The sequence below is a fragment of the Neoarius graeffei genome, chromosome 13, assembly GCF_027579695.1.
Source record: "Neoarius graeffei isolate fNeoGra1 chromosome 13, fNeoGra1.pri, whole genome shotgun sequence".
Classification (NCBI taxonomy): domain Eukaryota; kingdom Metazoa; phylum Chordata; class Actinopteri; order Siluriformes; family Ariidae; genus Neoarius; species Neoarius graeffei.
Window position 1 is genome coordinate 32,939,084 of NC_083581.1, and position 16,443 is coordinate 32,955,526.

The 16,443-nt window shown below is 40.8% G+C and overlaps 1 protein-coding gene across 3 annotated transcripts in view; it reads left to right on the top strand.

The window, feature by feature from the left end:
* Window positions 1-6,173, top strand: part of lima1a (LIM domain and actin binding 1a) — a 45,750-nt gene extending 39,577 nt beyond the window's left edge. For all 3 annotated transcript variants that reach the window (XM_060937578.1, XM_060937577.1, XM_060937579.1), the window contains exons 9-11: window positions 3,480-3,526; window positions 4,044-4,177; window positions 4,262-6,173. In XM_060937578.1, coding sequence (XP_060793561.1) covers window positions 3,480-3,526; window positions 4,044-4,177; window positions 4,262-5,117 — 1,037 coding nt within the window. In that variant the 3' untranslated portion in view covers window positions 5,118-6,173. The remainder of the gene's footprint in view (window positions 1-3,479; window positions 3,527-4,043; window positions 4,178-4,261) is intronic.
* The last annotated feature ends 10,270 nt before the right edge of the window (window positions 6,174-16,443 follow it).

Consider the following 16,443-nt stretch of genomic DNA (forward strand, 5'->3'; position numbering starts at 1 on the left):
CACCCCCTCAGACGTGCCTGTCTAACTGGACACAGAAACTTAAATAATGACAGTGGCACAATTAGAAATACTATTGAACGATAAAACAACATCAACACCTATTTATCCATCAACACCTATTTAATTGAGAAAAAGCAATGGTGAAATAGGCAATTGCATGGTGAAAAAATCCATCAGACATCAACAACAAGTCTGGTTAACTAAAGTTTAGCCTCGAGAAGCCTTTGAATGAGTGAGTCAATGAACAACATGTCAAGAACATAACCTCGGCCTACAACAGTTTCTTTAGTCTTCAGAACAAGAACATTCATTTGGTATATAACCGTTCGTTTTCATTTTGGAATCCAGGCGACTTTTAACTTGTGAAAACAAAGAGCGATAACAAAGAAAAATATCTTGCTTCTCAGAAATAAATCTCAAAATGTTAGGCTATGTGAAGCATTTCATCCTTTCACACACGTAATGTCCCAAACAGCAGCGGCACACAGCTTTGCGCATTCAGTTTGACAGCCATGGGTCAACTTACAAGGGCACTTTCCTACTTTTCTGGAAAGCGAAGTCATTAATTAAATCATTGAACTCAAGCTGGCGTAGCGTGTGAAGACATGGTGGACAGTGATCATATTGACAGTGACGGGTGATTTATGCGATGGGACAAGGTGGGCTTCCTTACGGGTGGCGAAATGCATCAAAAATGTTATCAATATGATCAAAACTTCTGAAAATATCGTTTCATATTTTCCGATCTTGCTACCTCTGAGGCCCCCTAGTGGCCGAGGCCCTGGGAAGCTGCCCATGAAGCCCATTAGGATAATGCATCCTTGACATTATCGCTCCCTCAGCTCTAAGATTAAGTAGGTTGGTTAGACATTTTTTAACTCCTTGACCCCGCCCCCATTTCCACCCATGTTCACCAAACTCCACCCCTGAGATCTACAGTGGCCCTTAGGCCAAGTTTACATTAGACCGTATCTGTCTCGTTTTCTTCGCGGATGCACTGTCCGTTTACATTAAAACGCCGGGAAACGGGAATCCGCCAGGGTCCACGTATTCAATCCAGATTGTGTCTGATCCGGTGCTGTGTAAACATTGAGAATACGCGGATACGCTGTGCTGAGCTCTAGCTGGCGTCGTCATTGGACAACGTCACTGTGACATCCACCTTCCTGATTCGCTGGCGTTGGTCATGTGACGCGACTGCTGAAAAACGGCGCGGATTTCCGCCTTGTATCACTTTTCATTAAAGAGTATAAAAGTATGAAAATACTGCAAATACTGATGCAAATACTGCCCATTGTGTAGTTATGATTGTCTTTAGGCTTGCCATCCTTCCACTTGCAAGTAGTAAGTGATGTGCACTGAGATCACACACACAGCGGCTCAGTCCCGAATCACAGCTTGTGCACTTCACTCGCGCGCTCTGTGAGCTGCGCAGGGCCGGAGTGCGCACCCTCCAGAGGGCACTCGCTGTTCAGGGCGGAGTGATTTGGAGCGCAGGATGCCTGCTTAGCCGAGCGTAGCCGTGTATTGTTGTTGCTGTGTGCACGCAAATCGTGTATTGGTGGTGTTGTGTGCACACTAATCGTTTTAAAAACGTTAATCTGATGATCCGCTGATACGGTCTAATGTAAACCCCACCTTAGAGTAAACTGTCTGTCTGTCTGTCTGTCTGTCTATAAAATGACTAAAGCAAGTCCCGTTCAAACACAAGTGTTCCAGACTGGAAGTCAATTTTCCAAGTGGGTTTTTTCAGCCACATAATACTTTTTATCCTATGATCATGGCTTAAACCATTATTTTTGAGATTGCATGAAGAACATGAATAGTATTTTGTAGGTTGTTTGTACATGTAGTAAAAAATTACTATGTTACCTTTTTAAATAACATCCCTTTTGATCCATGTAGTATTAGGCATAGATAATGTGGCGCATCCTTCGTGCACGTCCCTAGAAATTAGCTGGAATTCCTGTCAGACACTGTTAATCAGTAAATAAACTCATTTTCTGACCAATCAGAATCAAAAATTCAGCAGCTCGGATGGTGTAAGGTGTCTGTGTGAACAAGGAGCAGGATTCAGGTTACAGAGATTTCCAAAAACACAACGGAAAGGCAACAAGGGTGTGTTGAACACGTTATTGGATCACAAGGTTGGAAGTCTCTTGTAACCTGAATCCTGCTCCATGATACCAACAACACTGTGGTATACGGTAAGGTGCTAATATTATTGTGTGGATAAATTTCTCTGTTGTAGAGCAGGAGTCAGGTTACCAGATGCCCTACCCTGTGATCAAACAATGTGTTTAACACACCCTTGTTGACTTCAGTTTTGGGAAATCTATAACCTCTAGAACAGCAGCTCTGAAAGTAGCTCCAGCTGTAAAGAAAATCACAGCTTTATATTAATGCGCTTGTTCTAATCCATTGTTTCTATAGTACAGCGTTTCCCAAAAATGGGCTCACTTGATTATGTCCACCAAGTTGGTCATGTTTCCAATGCGGTTGGTTGGTTGGTTGGTTGGTTGGTTAGTTTGGTACTGATCCGATTTCCATGAAACTTGGTGGAAAGTTGTAGCCAGTGTAGGGAAATGTCACAGGACAGGCAAGTCTGAAATGTTGTCTGTCCATCCAAATTTCAGTCTGTCTGGTTTTCACCCTGTGACATCATAGGTCTTCTATGTGAAGTACCACCCTCATCCAGGACTGAGTTCTCACATTGTTCTCCTGTCAACATTTCTGTAGTGGGTTTTGTTTTTACGGAGAAGGGTTGCTGGCTCGTCGTCCAACCCTGCTCCTCCTCTCTCATCCGGGCTTGGGACCAGCCATGGCAGAGTTAACCCCTGCTATAGTAACACCTTAATCACAAGGATTAGATTAAGGCGGACATTCCACATAATCTACATCTTGTATTAAATAGACCTGCTCGTTATTTAATAAGGAAAGGTGCAAGTACCTCCACCAACTGTGTTGGAGAAGGTTATGTTTTCGCCTCCATTTGTTTCTGTTGCCAACGTAACTCAAAAAGTAGTGAACAGATTTGGATGAAATTTGGTGGACGGCTTTAGTATTATCCCAAATTCAAGGGATTTTAATTTTGATGTTGATATGTAGCTTGGTGGAGGTATGGACTCTGTAGAGTGTACTTCGAGTTGTTGATTTGGTGAAGGGCACGTTTATTTAACATTTCATGGAAGGAGTCTCCAGTTTCGGTGCTCCACCATGGGATGGAGGAGTTTGTGCTTTGCAGTTTCTCAGTAATGGGTCTTTTGCTTTTTAGTATTTAGTTAGAGAAATATTTACCTGACATGACTGCATTAGATTGTTTGAAAGAGACTCCAGCTTTGGCTGCATTCATTTCTACTTCTGTCATGTAGTTTCCACTTTATAGATGTGAAGGTTAAATAAGTAAATAAAAAGAAAACCCTTGTTTAATGACATGTACTGCATTTTAAATTTACTTTCTAATGATTTTTCTCTTTCAGGCTCCAGTGTGGCTCCTCCTGTTTCTGGCCAAACTAAAACGGTTAAGGTGAGCCTTGATTTTAATGACAAATATTAAAAATGTTTCCAGATTTCTTCCCAGATTTGTGTACTTTTTAATGTGAAAGTCTTTGGGTCGAATGCTTAAAGGAATCTTCCGTCTATAGCATATGTAGACTTTTTACTACAGCGAAGCAAAGGTGTGTGTGGTGTTTTTTTTTTTTTTTTTTTTTTTTTTTTTCCTAAAATGTATGCAAGTACTGTAAAGATAATCCCAGTAGAAACATTCCCAAACAATTTGGAGCAGTAACGCATGATTAGACTGCATTACGATGGCATAATAAATTTAATGTTCCCAACACCCACCCTTCGACTTCCTTTGTAAGTCTTTTTTAAAATCTTTTTTCCACTTTCAGTGAAACTGTTCTTTTCTCGGTCATGCATTGAAATGATCATCTGTGGATGTTAGCTTGAAGATCAGTGGTGTAGTCCTTTTAATCCTATTTGATACACGAACAATTTAGACAATATCCATTTAACGGTTAAAGCGTATTGTGTGTGTTTAGAAGTTCAGTTTGCCGACACGTGAGAGCTGCGTGACGTGCACGAAGACGGTGTACCCCCTGGAGCGACTGGTCGCCAACCAGCAAATATATCACAACTCTTGCTTCCGCTGTGCTCACTGCAACACGAAGCTGAGGTGAAGACCATGCTTTTAATTTAATCTTTAATGTTTGCGTCACCATTTCATTGAATTCTCATCTTTCTTTTTGGTGTTGTTTAGCCTCGCGAACTACGCCTCTCTACATGGCACCGTCTACTGCAAGCCGCACTTCTGCCAACTCTTCAAGGCTAAAGGGAACTACGATGAAGGTTTTGGACACCGACCCCACAAGGAGCTGTGGGACTCCCGAACAGAGGACGCAGAAGACCAGGGGGGCAAGGAGGAGCCTCTGGAAAACACCAGCAGTCCCACCGTGGAGGAGTTTCCTCTGCTTAAAGTGAACATCCTCACTGCCTCGCTGGAGACACGGGCTCAGGAGGTAGCAGAGAGAACGGAGAAACCGGTGGAAACCAGACGGCTGAAGATCTCTTGGCCTCCAAGAACAGACAGCGAGGAAACTTCAGCTCAAACCGGAGTGCTGGCTGAAGACGCTGCGGTGTGTCCCAGCCGCCCAAAATGGCCACCAGAGGGCGACTCGAGCTCACTCTGCACTGAGAAAACAGAGCTCTTGGATAGCCGCAGGAGCTCCTTGCCTAAAGAGTGCAGCCGCCCCTTTTCAGGCAGCAGCCCTGCCTCAGCTGTCAATCAACCCAATCTGATCCGCCCCACTCAGCCCCAGCCAATAGAAAAGGAGGAAGTAAGTGAAGATGCTGGACAGGAGGAGGAGGAAGAGGAAGGCGAAGGCAGATGTGATGGAGGCACTGAAGAGGAGGAGCCACCATCTTTCACCTGCCAGAGTACATCACTGGAGGACACTCCTCCTTCCTCCCCCCTCAGCGAGGGAGCGTCAAGCTCCGGGTTTGAGCAGAAACACTCCGAGGATGTGGGATTCTGGGATGGCGAGGAAGAGCAGGACGAGTCCGTTGAAGACCTGATCAGGAAGAACCGTCGTTACGAAGACTACGATGAGGAATGATGTTTTTCCAATAAACGAGAGAAACGAAATTAAAGTCTGTTTAATTCCACTGACTTTCAAAGGAGCACCTTCACTGGGCTTCCTTTTCTCTCTGGCAGTCATCGAATCCAGATTTCCACAACGTGTGCAGCACATGAGAAAGATGTACAAGGTTATATTTTTATTGGTACTTTTAATGTATGTACAGTGTGTGCAGTTTTTTTTTTTCTTCTGTCCTTTCTTTTGTTTTGTAGCTTATATGGGTTGCTTTCAAATTTTATAGCATCTTTCCTCACGTTGCCTGTTAGTTAGAAGAGCCGTAGGAGTTACAGTTTGACTCTGTTCCAGGACGATACAGAGGACACCTGAAAACGACACGCTTCTACTATTTTAGCTAAAAGCAAAATGCAGCTTCGGTTCTCTCGGTGAAAAAACCAATTCACTGAAGGGGAAAGGATGTGGGACCAAAAAAAAAAAATGCATTTGCTTCTGGTAGCACTTACGCTGACTTGATCTTACACTTTAGACTGTGAATTCATAAACCACTGAAGTGGTCTCTGGTTGCTCAAAGCATAGAATAGAAATTGTTGATCATTTACACCACCATTAGGGTTTTTATGGTAATTTTTTTTTCCCCTTCCCCCTCTGCTTCTGCTTGCTAGGATTTTCTTGTACCGCTGTAGTTCTGTTTTAGACGTCCTTATCTAATCCATCTTGAAACAAGTTGTACAAGGACAAAACAAGCAGCCAAGTCATTCATTGTTTATTCTCTTCTTGTTGTTCTTCTTAGTGTTTTTTTTTTTTTTCCCCCAAATGGAAACGACTTTGTTTTTGATTTGAACATTAAGACCTGGCAGTCATCCAGCTGTGTGAGCTCCAGGTTTTGTCTTTGGAAATTAGTTTTAGTTTTGGAAATATTTCTCAGCATGTGATCTTTTTTAGAAGTGAAATGGGTTGCGTGCGCTGTATAGATGGCCGTATTGCTGTATCAATGGATGCCTTTTAACGTGACACTTTTTTTTTTTTTAAATCAGGGACCAAATTTTCATCAATAAATAAAAGTATTTAATAGGTAAATGTGTGTTATTTTTCTTTAACATTTTGAATGCTGGTTCTTCAAAAATGGGTGCATTGTCATTATTTTACTTGTCTATACTATATGTAAATGAAGTGAATCAGCATTTAAGCGAACACAGTTCACTATACAGTGGTGCTTGAAAGTTTGTGAACCCTTTAGAATTTTCTATATTTCTACATAAATATGACCTAAAACATCAGATTTTCACATAAGTCCTAAAAGTAACCCAGTTAAACAAATGAGACAAAAATATTATACTTGGTTATGAAGAAATGATCCAATATTACATATCTGTGAGTGGTAAAAGTATGTGAACCTCTAGGATTAGCAGTTAATTTGAAGGTGAAGTTAGAATCAGGTGTGAGTGGGCACCCTGTTTTATTTAAAGAACAGGGATCTATCAAAGTCTGATCTTCACAACACATGTTTGTAGAAGTGTATCATGGCACAAACAAAGGAGATTTTTGAGGACCTCAGAAAAAGCATTGTTGATGCTCATCAGGCTGGAAAAGGTTACAAAACCATCTCTAAAGAGTTTGGACTCCACCAATCCACAGTCAGACAGATTGTGTACAAATGGAGGAAATTCAAGACCGTTGTTACCCTCCCCAGCAGTGGTCGACCAACGAAGATCACTCCAAGGCGTGTAATAGTCGGCGAGGTCACAAAGGACCCCAGGGTAACTTCTAAGCAACTGAAGGCCTCTCTCACATTGGCTAATGTTAATGTTCATGAGTCCACCATCAGGAGAACACTGAACAGCAATGGTGTGCATGGCAGGGTTGCAAGGAGAAATCCACTGCCCTCCAAAAAGAACATTGCTGCTCGTCTGCAGTTTGCTAAAGATCATGTGGACAAGCCAGAAGGCTATTGGAAAAATGTTTTGTGGATGGATGAGACCAAAATAGAAATTTTTGGTTTAAATGAGAAGCGTTATGTTTGGAGAAAGGAAAACACTGCATTCCAGCATAAGAACCTTATCCCATCTGTGAAACATGGTGGTAGTATCATGGTTTGGGCCTGTTTTGCTGCATCTGGGCCAGGACGGCTTGCCATCATTGATGGAACAATGAATTCTGAATTATACCAGCGAATTCTAAAGGAAAACATCAGGACATCTGTCCATGAACTGAATCTCAAGAGAAGGTGGGTCATGCAGCAAGACAACGACCCTAAGCACACAAGTCATTCTACCAAAGAATGGGTAAAGAAGAATAAAGTTAATGTTTTGGAATGGCCAAGTCAAAGTCCTGACCTTAATCCAATGGAAATGTTGTGGAAGGACCTGAAGCGAGCAGTTCATGTGAGGAAACCCACCAACATCCCAGAGTTGAAGCTGTTCTGTACGGAGGAATGGGCTAAAATTCCTCCAAGCCGGTGTGCAGGACTGACCAACAGTTACTGGAAACGTTTAGTTGCAGTTATTGCTGCACAAGGGGGTCACGCCAGATACTGAAAGCAAAGGTTCACATACTTTTGCCACTCACAGATATTGGATTATTTTCCTCAATAAATAAATGACCAAGTATAATATTTTTGTCTCATTTGTTTAACTGGGTTCTCTTTATCTACTTTTAGGACTTGTGTGAAAATCTGATGATGTTTTAGGTCATATTTATGCAGAAATATAGAAAATTCTAAAGGGTTCACAAACTTTCAAGCACCACCGTAAGTTGACATATCGGATGAAAATTCAATCCAAATCGCTTGAAACTGCTCTCATTGAATGCAGAGCAGCATACTTTTTATGGAATTAAAAATGTTTATCCGTTCTTGAGATATTACAAATCAAAGATTGAAGAAAAAAAAGGCTTAGTTTTTAGAAAACTGCTGTAATATTCTGTAGGAGGATCACATGGTCCAAAATGGGCCTCATTAACCAATGAGATCAAATGTTTTTTCTTCATAACTTAATTTTTTCAAGATATTTACATGGAAATTGGCACATAGATGGTTATATACTGAATACAAATCTGAAAAATCAGTAAAAAACAATGCAAATTAGTTTTTAATTTGTATTAATTATGCTAATTGGGTAAAGTTTAAATTGGTACACTAAAAAAAAAGTAAAAGATTATTTCTTAAACCTTCTTTGTACTCTATAGGGCTTTGCATTTCTTAAAAGTAGGGCCTACTTGCGTTTAAAGAACAAAGTATAGTATTCACACTTTTCAAGGCGAACCTCGAAAAAACTGCGAGTCATATCCAATAAACAACTCCAATTAACTGAATTGAAACCAACATGTTTCTGACTTCGGGTGGCACAGTGGTGTAGTGGTTAGCGCTATCACCTCACAGCAAGAAGGTCCGGGTTCGAGCCCCGGGGCCGGCGAGGGTCTTTCTGTGTGGAGTTTGCATGTTCTCCCCGTGTCCGCGTGGGTTTCCTCCGGGTGCTCCGGTTTCCCCCACAGTCCAAAGACATGCAGGTTAGGTTAACTGGTGACTCTAAATTGACCGTAAGTGTGAATGTGAGTGTGAATGGTTGTCTGTGTCTATGTGTCAGCCCTGTGATGACCTGGCGACTTGTCCAGGGTGTACCCCGCCTTTCGCCCGTAGTCAGCTGGGATAGGCTCCAGCTTGCCTGCGACCCTGTAGAACAGGATAAAGTGGCTAGAGATAATGAGATGAGATGTTTCTGACTTTTTTTTTAATCTCATTCCGACCACTAAGATTTCAATATTTTTCATCAAAACGGCTACAGTTATATTCTAAAATTAGCTATTCATTTACGTGAATTAGTTTGATTTGAAAAAAAAAAGTAGGTAAAGCTATGAAAACTCACTTCAAGGTCTCCCGTGAATCACATCATCAAAACTAGCTGATGGAAAATTTTGCTGAATTCATCAGAAACAGTGAGAGCTAAAGAACATCCCTAAAAAAAGTTCTCTGATATTCATGAGTAATCCAGTGGGAAACTGATCAGAAAAGAGCGAAGCTGACCACTTTCTCGTGACTCAAAAAGTACTGTCAGTTTCTCGACGTCACATGAGCAGAGTTTTTACTCTGTTGTACCAAATTCAACCTGCTGTTCCTCCCAAAGTACTGAACAGATCTTAAGATACATTTCTTTGGAAAGCAGAAATAAGTTTTTTAATGATCGTATTTGCGATAGAAAATATTAGAGTTAAGCAATGACAGATTTGGAAACTTTGATGAGCGTCTGCGCGCACAATTTTTACGGCACAACCAGCGAACATCTGATACTGTATGCCAACTATAGTATAAGTGCATTTCTCTCTGTCCTCCTAGCTTCTAGCTTTAAAAAAAAATCTACTTCTTCAATCCCAAATTTCTATAGAAATCATAACATGACAAACGGTTTCATGCTGGATTTAGGGTATGAGGTGTGCGAGAGTGAGAAAATCAGTCATGTATTCTACAATATAAAAGAGCAGGCAGAAAACAACTGCTCAATCATCATGTTCCCTCATGCTTTTATCCACAATCATGACTTTTTCATAATGGTCACGATTTTATGTAAACCGTATCCAGACTTATCCTAATAGGTTAGCGTTCCTATAGTAACAGCTCATCTACAGGGACTTGCGTATATGGTAGATGGATTTTTTTTTTAAATAATTGTAGACTTGTATGAAGTTTTCAGTCAGGAGTCTTGCATTACTTAGCATTTTGGGAAGGAGTCTCCAGTGTCAGTGTTTAGAGGTCAAGCTCAATTAAAAAAAAAAAAGGGGGTTTCTTAAGCAACATGACATGCTGCATTTTTTTTCTTATGAAAGAAAAGTATAAAGATGAGGCTGGTGAAAGTTTGATGGTTTATAACGGATTCAGTTTGTGTGATATCAGGTACCATTTAAATGAGTGCTCGGAGAGCACAATATCCCCCACTGGCAACGCCGCCGTAACTCTGGTAAAATGTCACTGAATTGAAGGAAATTGCACTATGCGTATTACCGACATATAACAAAGAATCCTGTCAAGTTTCGTGAAATTTCTCCCAAAATTGTGAGAGGAGTTGATTTCAGAAGGTGAGGACCCTTCGCGGGATGGACATCAGCACAACATAATGCCCCTTCGGGCCTTTCAGCCAGCGAGGGATAAAAATTGTGGGGGAAGTTGATTTCAGAAAGCAAGCACACCTTGATGAAATTGCCAAAGTACAAGTTTGTTAATAATCAAGGGCATAACTCTGGGAAAACTTGCCCAAATTAAACGAAATTTCAATCTGCGTATAACTGTCATATAACAAAGCCTTCTGCCAAGTTTGGTGAAATTCCTCCACAAATTGTGAGAGGAGTTGATTTCAGAAGAACATACACCCTCATGAAGTTATTTAATCAAGGGTCAAAACTCTGGTAAAATTTTTCACGAACGAAATTAAATCGCAATATGCGTATTACCATCATATAACAAGGCCTTTTGCCCAGCTTCGAGAAATTTGTCCAAAAATTGTAAGAGGAGTTGATGTCAGAAGGAAAGTGCACCTTCATGAAATTGTCAAAGTACAAGATTGTTCATCAAAGGCCAGAACTCTGGTAAAATGCGACTGAATTGAACAAAACAATATGCGTAGTACCGACATATAACAAGGCCTCTTGCCAAGTTTGGTGAAATTCCTCCACAAATTGAGAGAGGAGTTGATTTCAGAAGGAAAAAAAACCCTCATGAAATTGTCAAAGTATAATTTTGTTAATCAAGGGCTGTAACTCTGGGAAAATGTGACAGAATTGAACAAAATTACAATATACGTATTACTGCCATATAACAAAGAATCCTGCCAAGTTTGGTGAAATTCCTCCAAAAATTATGAAAGGAGTTGATTTCAGAAGGTGAGCACCCTTCCCAGGACGGATGGACAGAAATTGCCATGACATAATCCCTTTTTGGGCCTTTCAGCCAGCGGGGGATAAAAATGACAGCATATTCTATAATAAATACAAATTTGTAAGTGTTGATAAAGTAACAGACTCTCTGCTCTGCCCCACTGGGTATCAGGACAAATCATGCCGTGTCTGAAATCACTCACTCGCTCACTACTCCCTATATAGGGAATTACTATATAGAGGACTATATAGTGAGCTCATTGGTAAAATGAAAAAACGCTTTCGGACACTAGTCCACCGCGCTGGCATTTACGACATTACTGTCGCACAATTAAAACGTGCCGGATCAGCCGGCTAGTGGGTTTCAAAATAAGAAAACACATGCGTGTATTTATTTTTGTGATAAATCCAAATTATACTGAGCACATGGGGCGGCACGGTGGTGTAGTGGTTAGCGCTGTCGCCTCACAGCAAGAAGGTCCTGGGTTCGAGCCCCGTGGCCGGCGAGGGCCTTTCTGTGCGGAGTTTGCATGTTCTCCCCGTGTCCGCGTGGGTTTCCTCCGGGTGCTCCGGTTTCCCCCACAGTCCAAAGACATGCAGGTTAGGTTAACTGGTGACTCTAAATTGACCGTAGGTGTGAATGTGAGTGTGAATGGTTGTCTGTGTCTATGTGTCAGCCCTGTGATGACCTGGCGACTTGTCCAGGGTGTACCCCGCCTTTCACCCGTAGTCAGCTGGGATAGGCTCCAGCTTGCCTGCAACCCTGTAGAACAGGATAAAGCGGCTACAGATAATGAGATGAGATACTGAGCACATTTCGCACATTAATAAATACAAAGTACCTGCATCTTTCAGTTCCTTTAAATCAAGGCTGAATACTTTCTTCTTTGCCGCTGCCTTTTATTAAAGGATATGGGATATGAAACATAAATGCACGCTATATCAGTTTCTTTCCATTAAAAATATGAAATAATTGCATCAACAAATACAAAATCATCTATTAAATTCAGCAAAATCGTTATATTCGTGATGATTATATGGCATTTCTGCTCGAGCTCCGATATGCATATTTTACAACCGGAAGAGCCGCTGTCACGTGATCATATGTCACAAAAACTTTCGGGTACAGCACAAGCGGGTAGATGAATATGGAGAAGTGTGAATCGTGATGATGACGAATGCGACAAAATAGTTTTTGTGTCTTGGATGACAAGAAAATTGTTTCGTTTTTAGAGTGTTTAACGTACATTGAACATCATGGTGTATTGCGACCTCCCAGTCAGTCAGACGCGCTGTCACTCCTGTTAGCAATGTAGCTAGGCTCAGCATGGCCAATGGTATTTTTTGGGGCTGTAGTTAGATGCGACCAAACTCTTCCGCGTTTTTCCTGTTTACATAGGTTTATATGACCAATGACATGAAACAAAGTTCAGTTACACAAATTGAAACGTGGTGATTTTCTATGCTATGGAAAGTCCGCACTATAATGACAGGCGTACTAACACCTTCTGCGCGCTTCGACAGCGCATTGATACCTTCACTCGGAGTTGTACCATTATTTTTTAGACAGGGCGGACGGACCAGGGCATTCGCCCGCCTGGCCGTGCCCGACGAGGAGCGCTTTTGGCCGGCTTGGGAGGCAGACGGCAGCCCCTCCTGGAAGTGTGGTTTTACCATGGACCTCATGCAGTAAGGATTAGTATTATAATTTTGGGTGTATCAATTATTATCATAATTCTGACTCGTTTCGCCATTTTGAATGTTTTCATCTCGGACTCTGGAAGCATTGTATCTCAATCAATCTCGAAAAACATCAGCAAAAAAAAATAGCTTGCAACGGACTTTAGCTAGATCTATGATGAACTTTCAATGTATGATACAAAAATAATACTTCTTTCAACAGATCATTAGCCTTTGAGCAGAATTGTTTTTAACTTACCAGGAAGTGTTATCGAGCCGACCGCTTTCAGTTTCATGGGGATTGAATGAACTCTCACTCTCAGAATCATCTGACCCGTCAGAGTAAAGACAAGATCCATGTTCAAGTGAATTTCCAGCTATCGGTTCGAATTGATAGGGTCTAACGTCACATCTCTGTGAAACATCGGGAATATCACTGTCGATGGTGTCCATTTCGGTAACCTGTTTACATTAGATTCCCAAGCGCTGGCTCCTTGAAAAGTTTTTGTGACGTCACGGGTCACGTGACCACCTAGCTAATTAACGAATCATTGTTTTACGCTGATGTATAAAAAAGTTGAATAATGTGATGATTTTCACATTTTTGACGCCCTGCAGTGATTTAGATGGCATTTCTTATGTCCTTTATACATAATTATACCCAGAAAAAAATCCATGTCCCATATCCTTTAAATCAAATTTGAGGCTTTGATTTCTTTCAGCACAACCGCAATGCATGATATTGCTTTGGTTAGTGACCATCGTTGTACGCTACTTTTCCTGATGCATTGTGGGATACTTTGAGTGCACTATAGGGTGTAAATAATCCTCACTAAGGTTTCAGACAGCGCTACAAAATGGCGTCCTCACTATTCTTCTGGTGTTTTATTCCTTTAAAAAATCCCTCCTGCCCTTTTCTTCTGAAAAAAGTTAAATTGGAGCAGATTTTACTGCTTTTTTTTAAAAAAATCTTTCCGCCTTTCACATTCAGTTCACTTACTCGTTTTCAAGGTCATGAACATGTCATGGGACGATCAAACATGCAGCCGGGCAGCTGCTCCTTCAGCATCTTGAATCTATATATTTCCTTAATGACAGAAAGCTCATACTTTTCTCTCTTTTTTTTTTTTTCAAAATGGAAATGAACTCTAAATGAGTGCCTTGAAAATTCCAGACTTTTTTCCAAACTTTCCAGACATGTGCAAAAACTCTGTCTACTTAATACAAGACGGCAAAATCTTATGATTTATGAAGAAAGAAAGAGCTGAAACACTTCAAGGTGAAGCAAATGTGGTTTAATGTCATAATTCAACAGATATGTAACATAATTAATTGTTTTCCCTTTTAGTGGGAGAATTTGAAGGATCCATAGTGACAGTTTTGGCATAAACCTGCGCGAAAAAATACATCACATTTCTGTGGATTGTGGGACGTGAAAAGACAAAAAAACAACTACTGTCTGAAGGTTGCAGATCGGTGGGCTCGGTCCAAGATGGATGGAGCAGGAAATGCATGTGTGATCACATCAGTATGTCACAGTGATCCCTGCTCCACCATCCTTTATCTCTCTCTCTCTCTCACACAGCTGTAAAACCAGCTCTCCGCCACACTGTTACCCACACAATCAATCTGCTGTAAAGTGCTCAGGGCATTAGTGAACTGGATTAGCTCACGTTAAAGCACACTGCCAAAGAACATCTTCGGCTTGTTTTTCCCTCTCGGTATGAATGTGGTGGCATCCAGTCAATGACACAGGTTATGGCTAAAAAACCTCTCTCTCACACACACACCAAATCAAAATCTTTTTAACTAAAGAAAAAAAATAAGACATGGATTGCTATCAAGAGACGGAGAAAATGAAGCATCCAACCTGAGAAACAGTCTTAAGGCTTCCACTTAAAACCTCATAAAGGGCCGTATTCAGAGTTCTGTCGATATTAAGGCGGTTAAAGTTCACACTCATTCCGATTATGCGTCATCAAATCACTTATGTATTGCATTTGCTTTAAAAAAAAAAAACTGGGATAGAAAATGCAGACTGAACAAGGAACTCTATAATCACAATATTGACGAATAAAATGGATTCAACCTGCATTATTTTATCCAAAGTCACTGGATATGAGCAATCGTGTGCTCTGACTGGCTACACTAGGAGATCAGCTCATATACGGCAAGTAGAGAAAAACAAAATGGTGGAGAGCATGCTGCTGTACGGAAGCCGAGAGAGGCCCTTCATATAATCCTTTTTTTTTTTTTATTCACCTTATTATCCCGAAATGACAACATAATTAATTCAGGATCTCAAGACAACAACACAACTAATTCGAGATCTTGAGAAAACAAAACCGTTATTTCGAGATCGAGAAAACAGCTGAGAAATGGATGACCAAAGTTGCGTCTATACAGAATGAGAAATGGCCCCAAAGTCAGCATATCACAAGTCTCTTGGCGTACCTGAATGAACCATTTCTCAGCCGTTTACTCGAGATCATGAAATAATTGTTTTGTTTTCTCGAGATCTCGAAATAACGGTTTTATTTTCTCGAGATCTCGAATTAGTTGCGTTGTTTTCTCGAGATCCTGAATTAATTAATGTCGTTATCTCGGAATAACGGTTTTGTTTTCTCAAGATCTCGAATTAGTTGCGTTGTCTTCTCGAGATCCTGAATTAATTATGTCGTTATCTCGGAATAACGGTTTTGTTTTCTCGAGATCTCGAATTAGTTGCGTTGTTTTCTCGAGATCCTGAATTAATTATGTCGTTATCTCAGGATAACAAGGTGAATAAAAAAAGATTATATGAAGGGCCTCTCGCGGCTTCCGTACTGCTGAACCGACCAAGGATGAAATAAAAGCTCTACTCGAAAACAAAAACAAGCAAAAAGTATTTGATGGAAAGAGCGCATCTTTTTTTATTTTTCAAGAATTATCATCGCATTTTTCACAAACTGTTCCTGTCATTTCACCAGTTTGTTTACAGTCTAAGCGGAAATGATTTTGTCGGACGTTTTGTATAAAATTTTGATTTAGCGAATTTGCACTAAAAAAAAAAAAAAAAGCTCCGTTTCTCAAAATCCAGTGAATGTGGATCGAATAAAACAGTTCAATCTCGTTGTACATGGCTTTTTTTTTTGCAGTTTATAAAATATCACTTGATCCAGCACATCATATTTTGCATTGTATTATTATCACCATTATTTTACATTGTGCACCAATTGATACTCCATACGCACAATTTAAAGCCACAAGGTTTTAAATCTAGGCCATGAAACCAGAAAGCGTGCACTGAATCTAAGCTAGTTTATCCCGCTACTTTGATTCTGATTCGACTTCGCTCATGAATAATGGATCCGAGTTCAAAACTGCAGCGACCCGAGACACGCCTCGGTTTCACCCGAACGTCACGTCGCGCATGTAGCTTTCACGCAGCGCACGAAACTCCTCTCTGAATACGGCCCTGCCGATTTGCATACATACAACACAATACAAGCACACCAGTGTGAAGAAAATCAAACCTGGCTCATTTCTACATTTTTTTTTCCAGACTGCATTTAGAAAAGCATACATCGCTGCAAACTACATGACTGACATCTGCTGAGGATGCAATTACCTCGTGACATTTCTCTCCTCCTGCCCGAGGCCTCATTTCCACGAGGCGGTGATAAAGTGGCACTTACTTTGTGAATGTCAGTTGATGATTAAAAAAAAAAAAGAAAAGAAAAGACAAAGTAGAAATGTCACCAGCTTTAGGATTGCGAGGGAAAGATTGGGGAAGGCGCAGGACCGTGACGGTGATGCTCAGGGACAC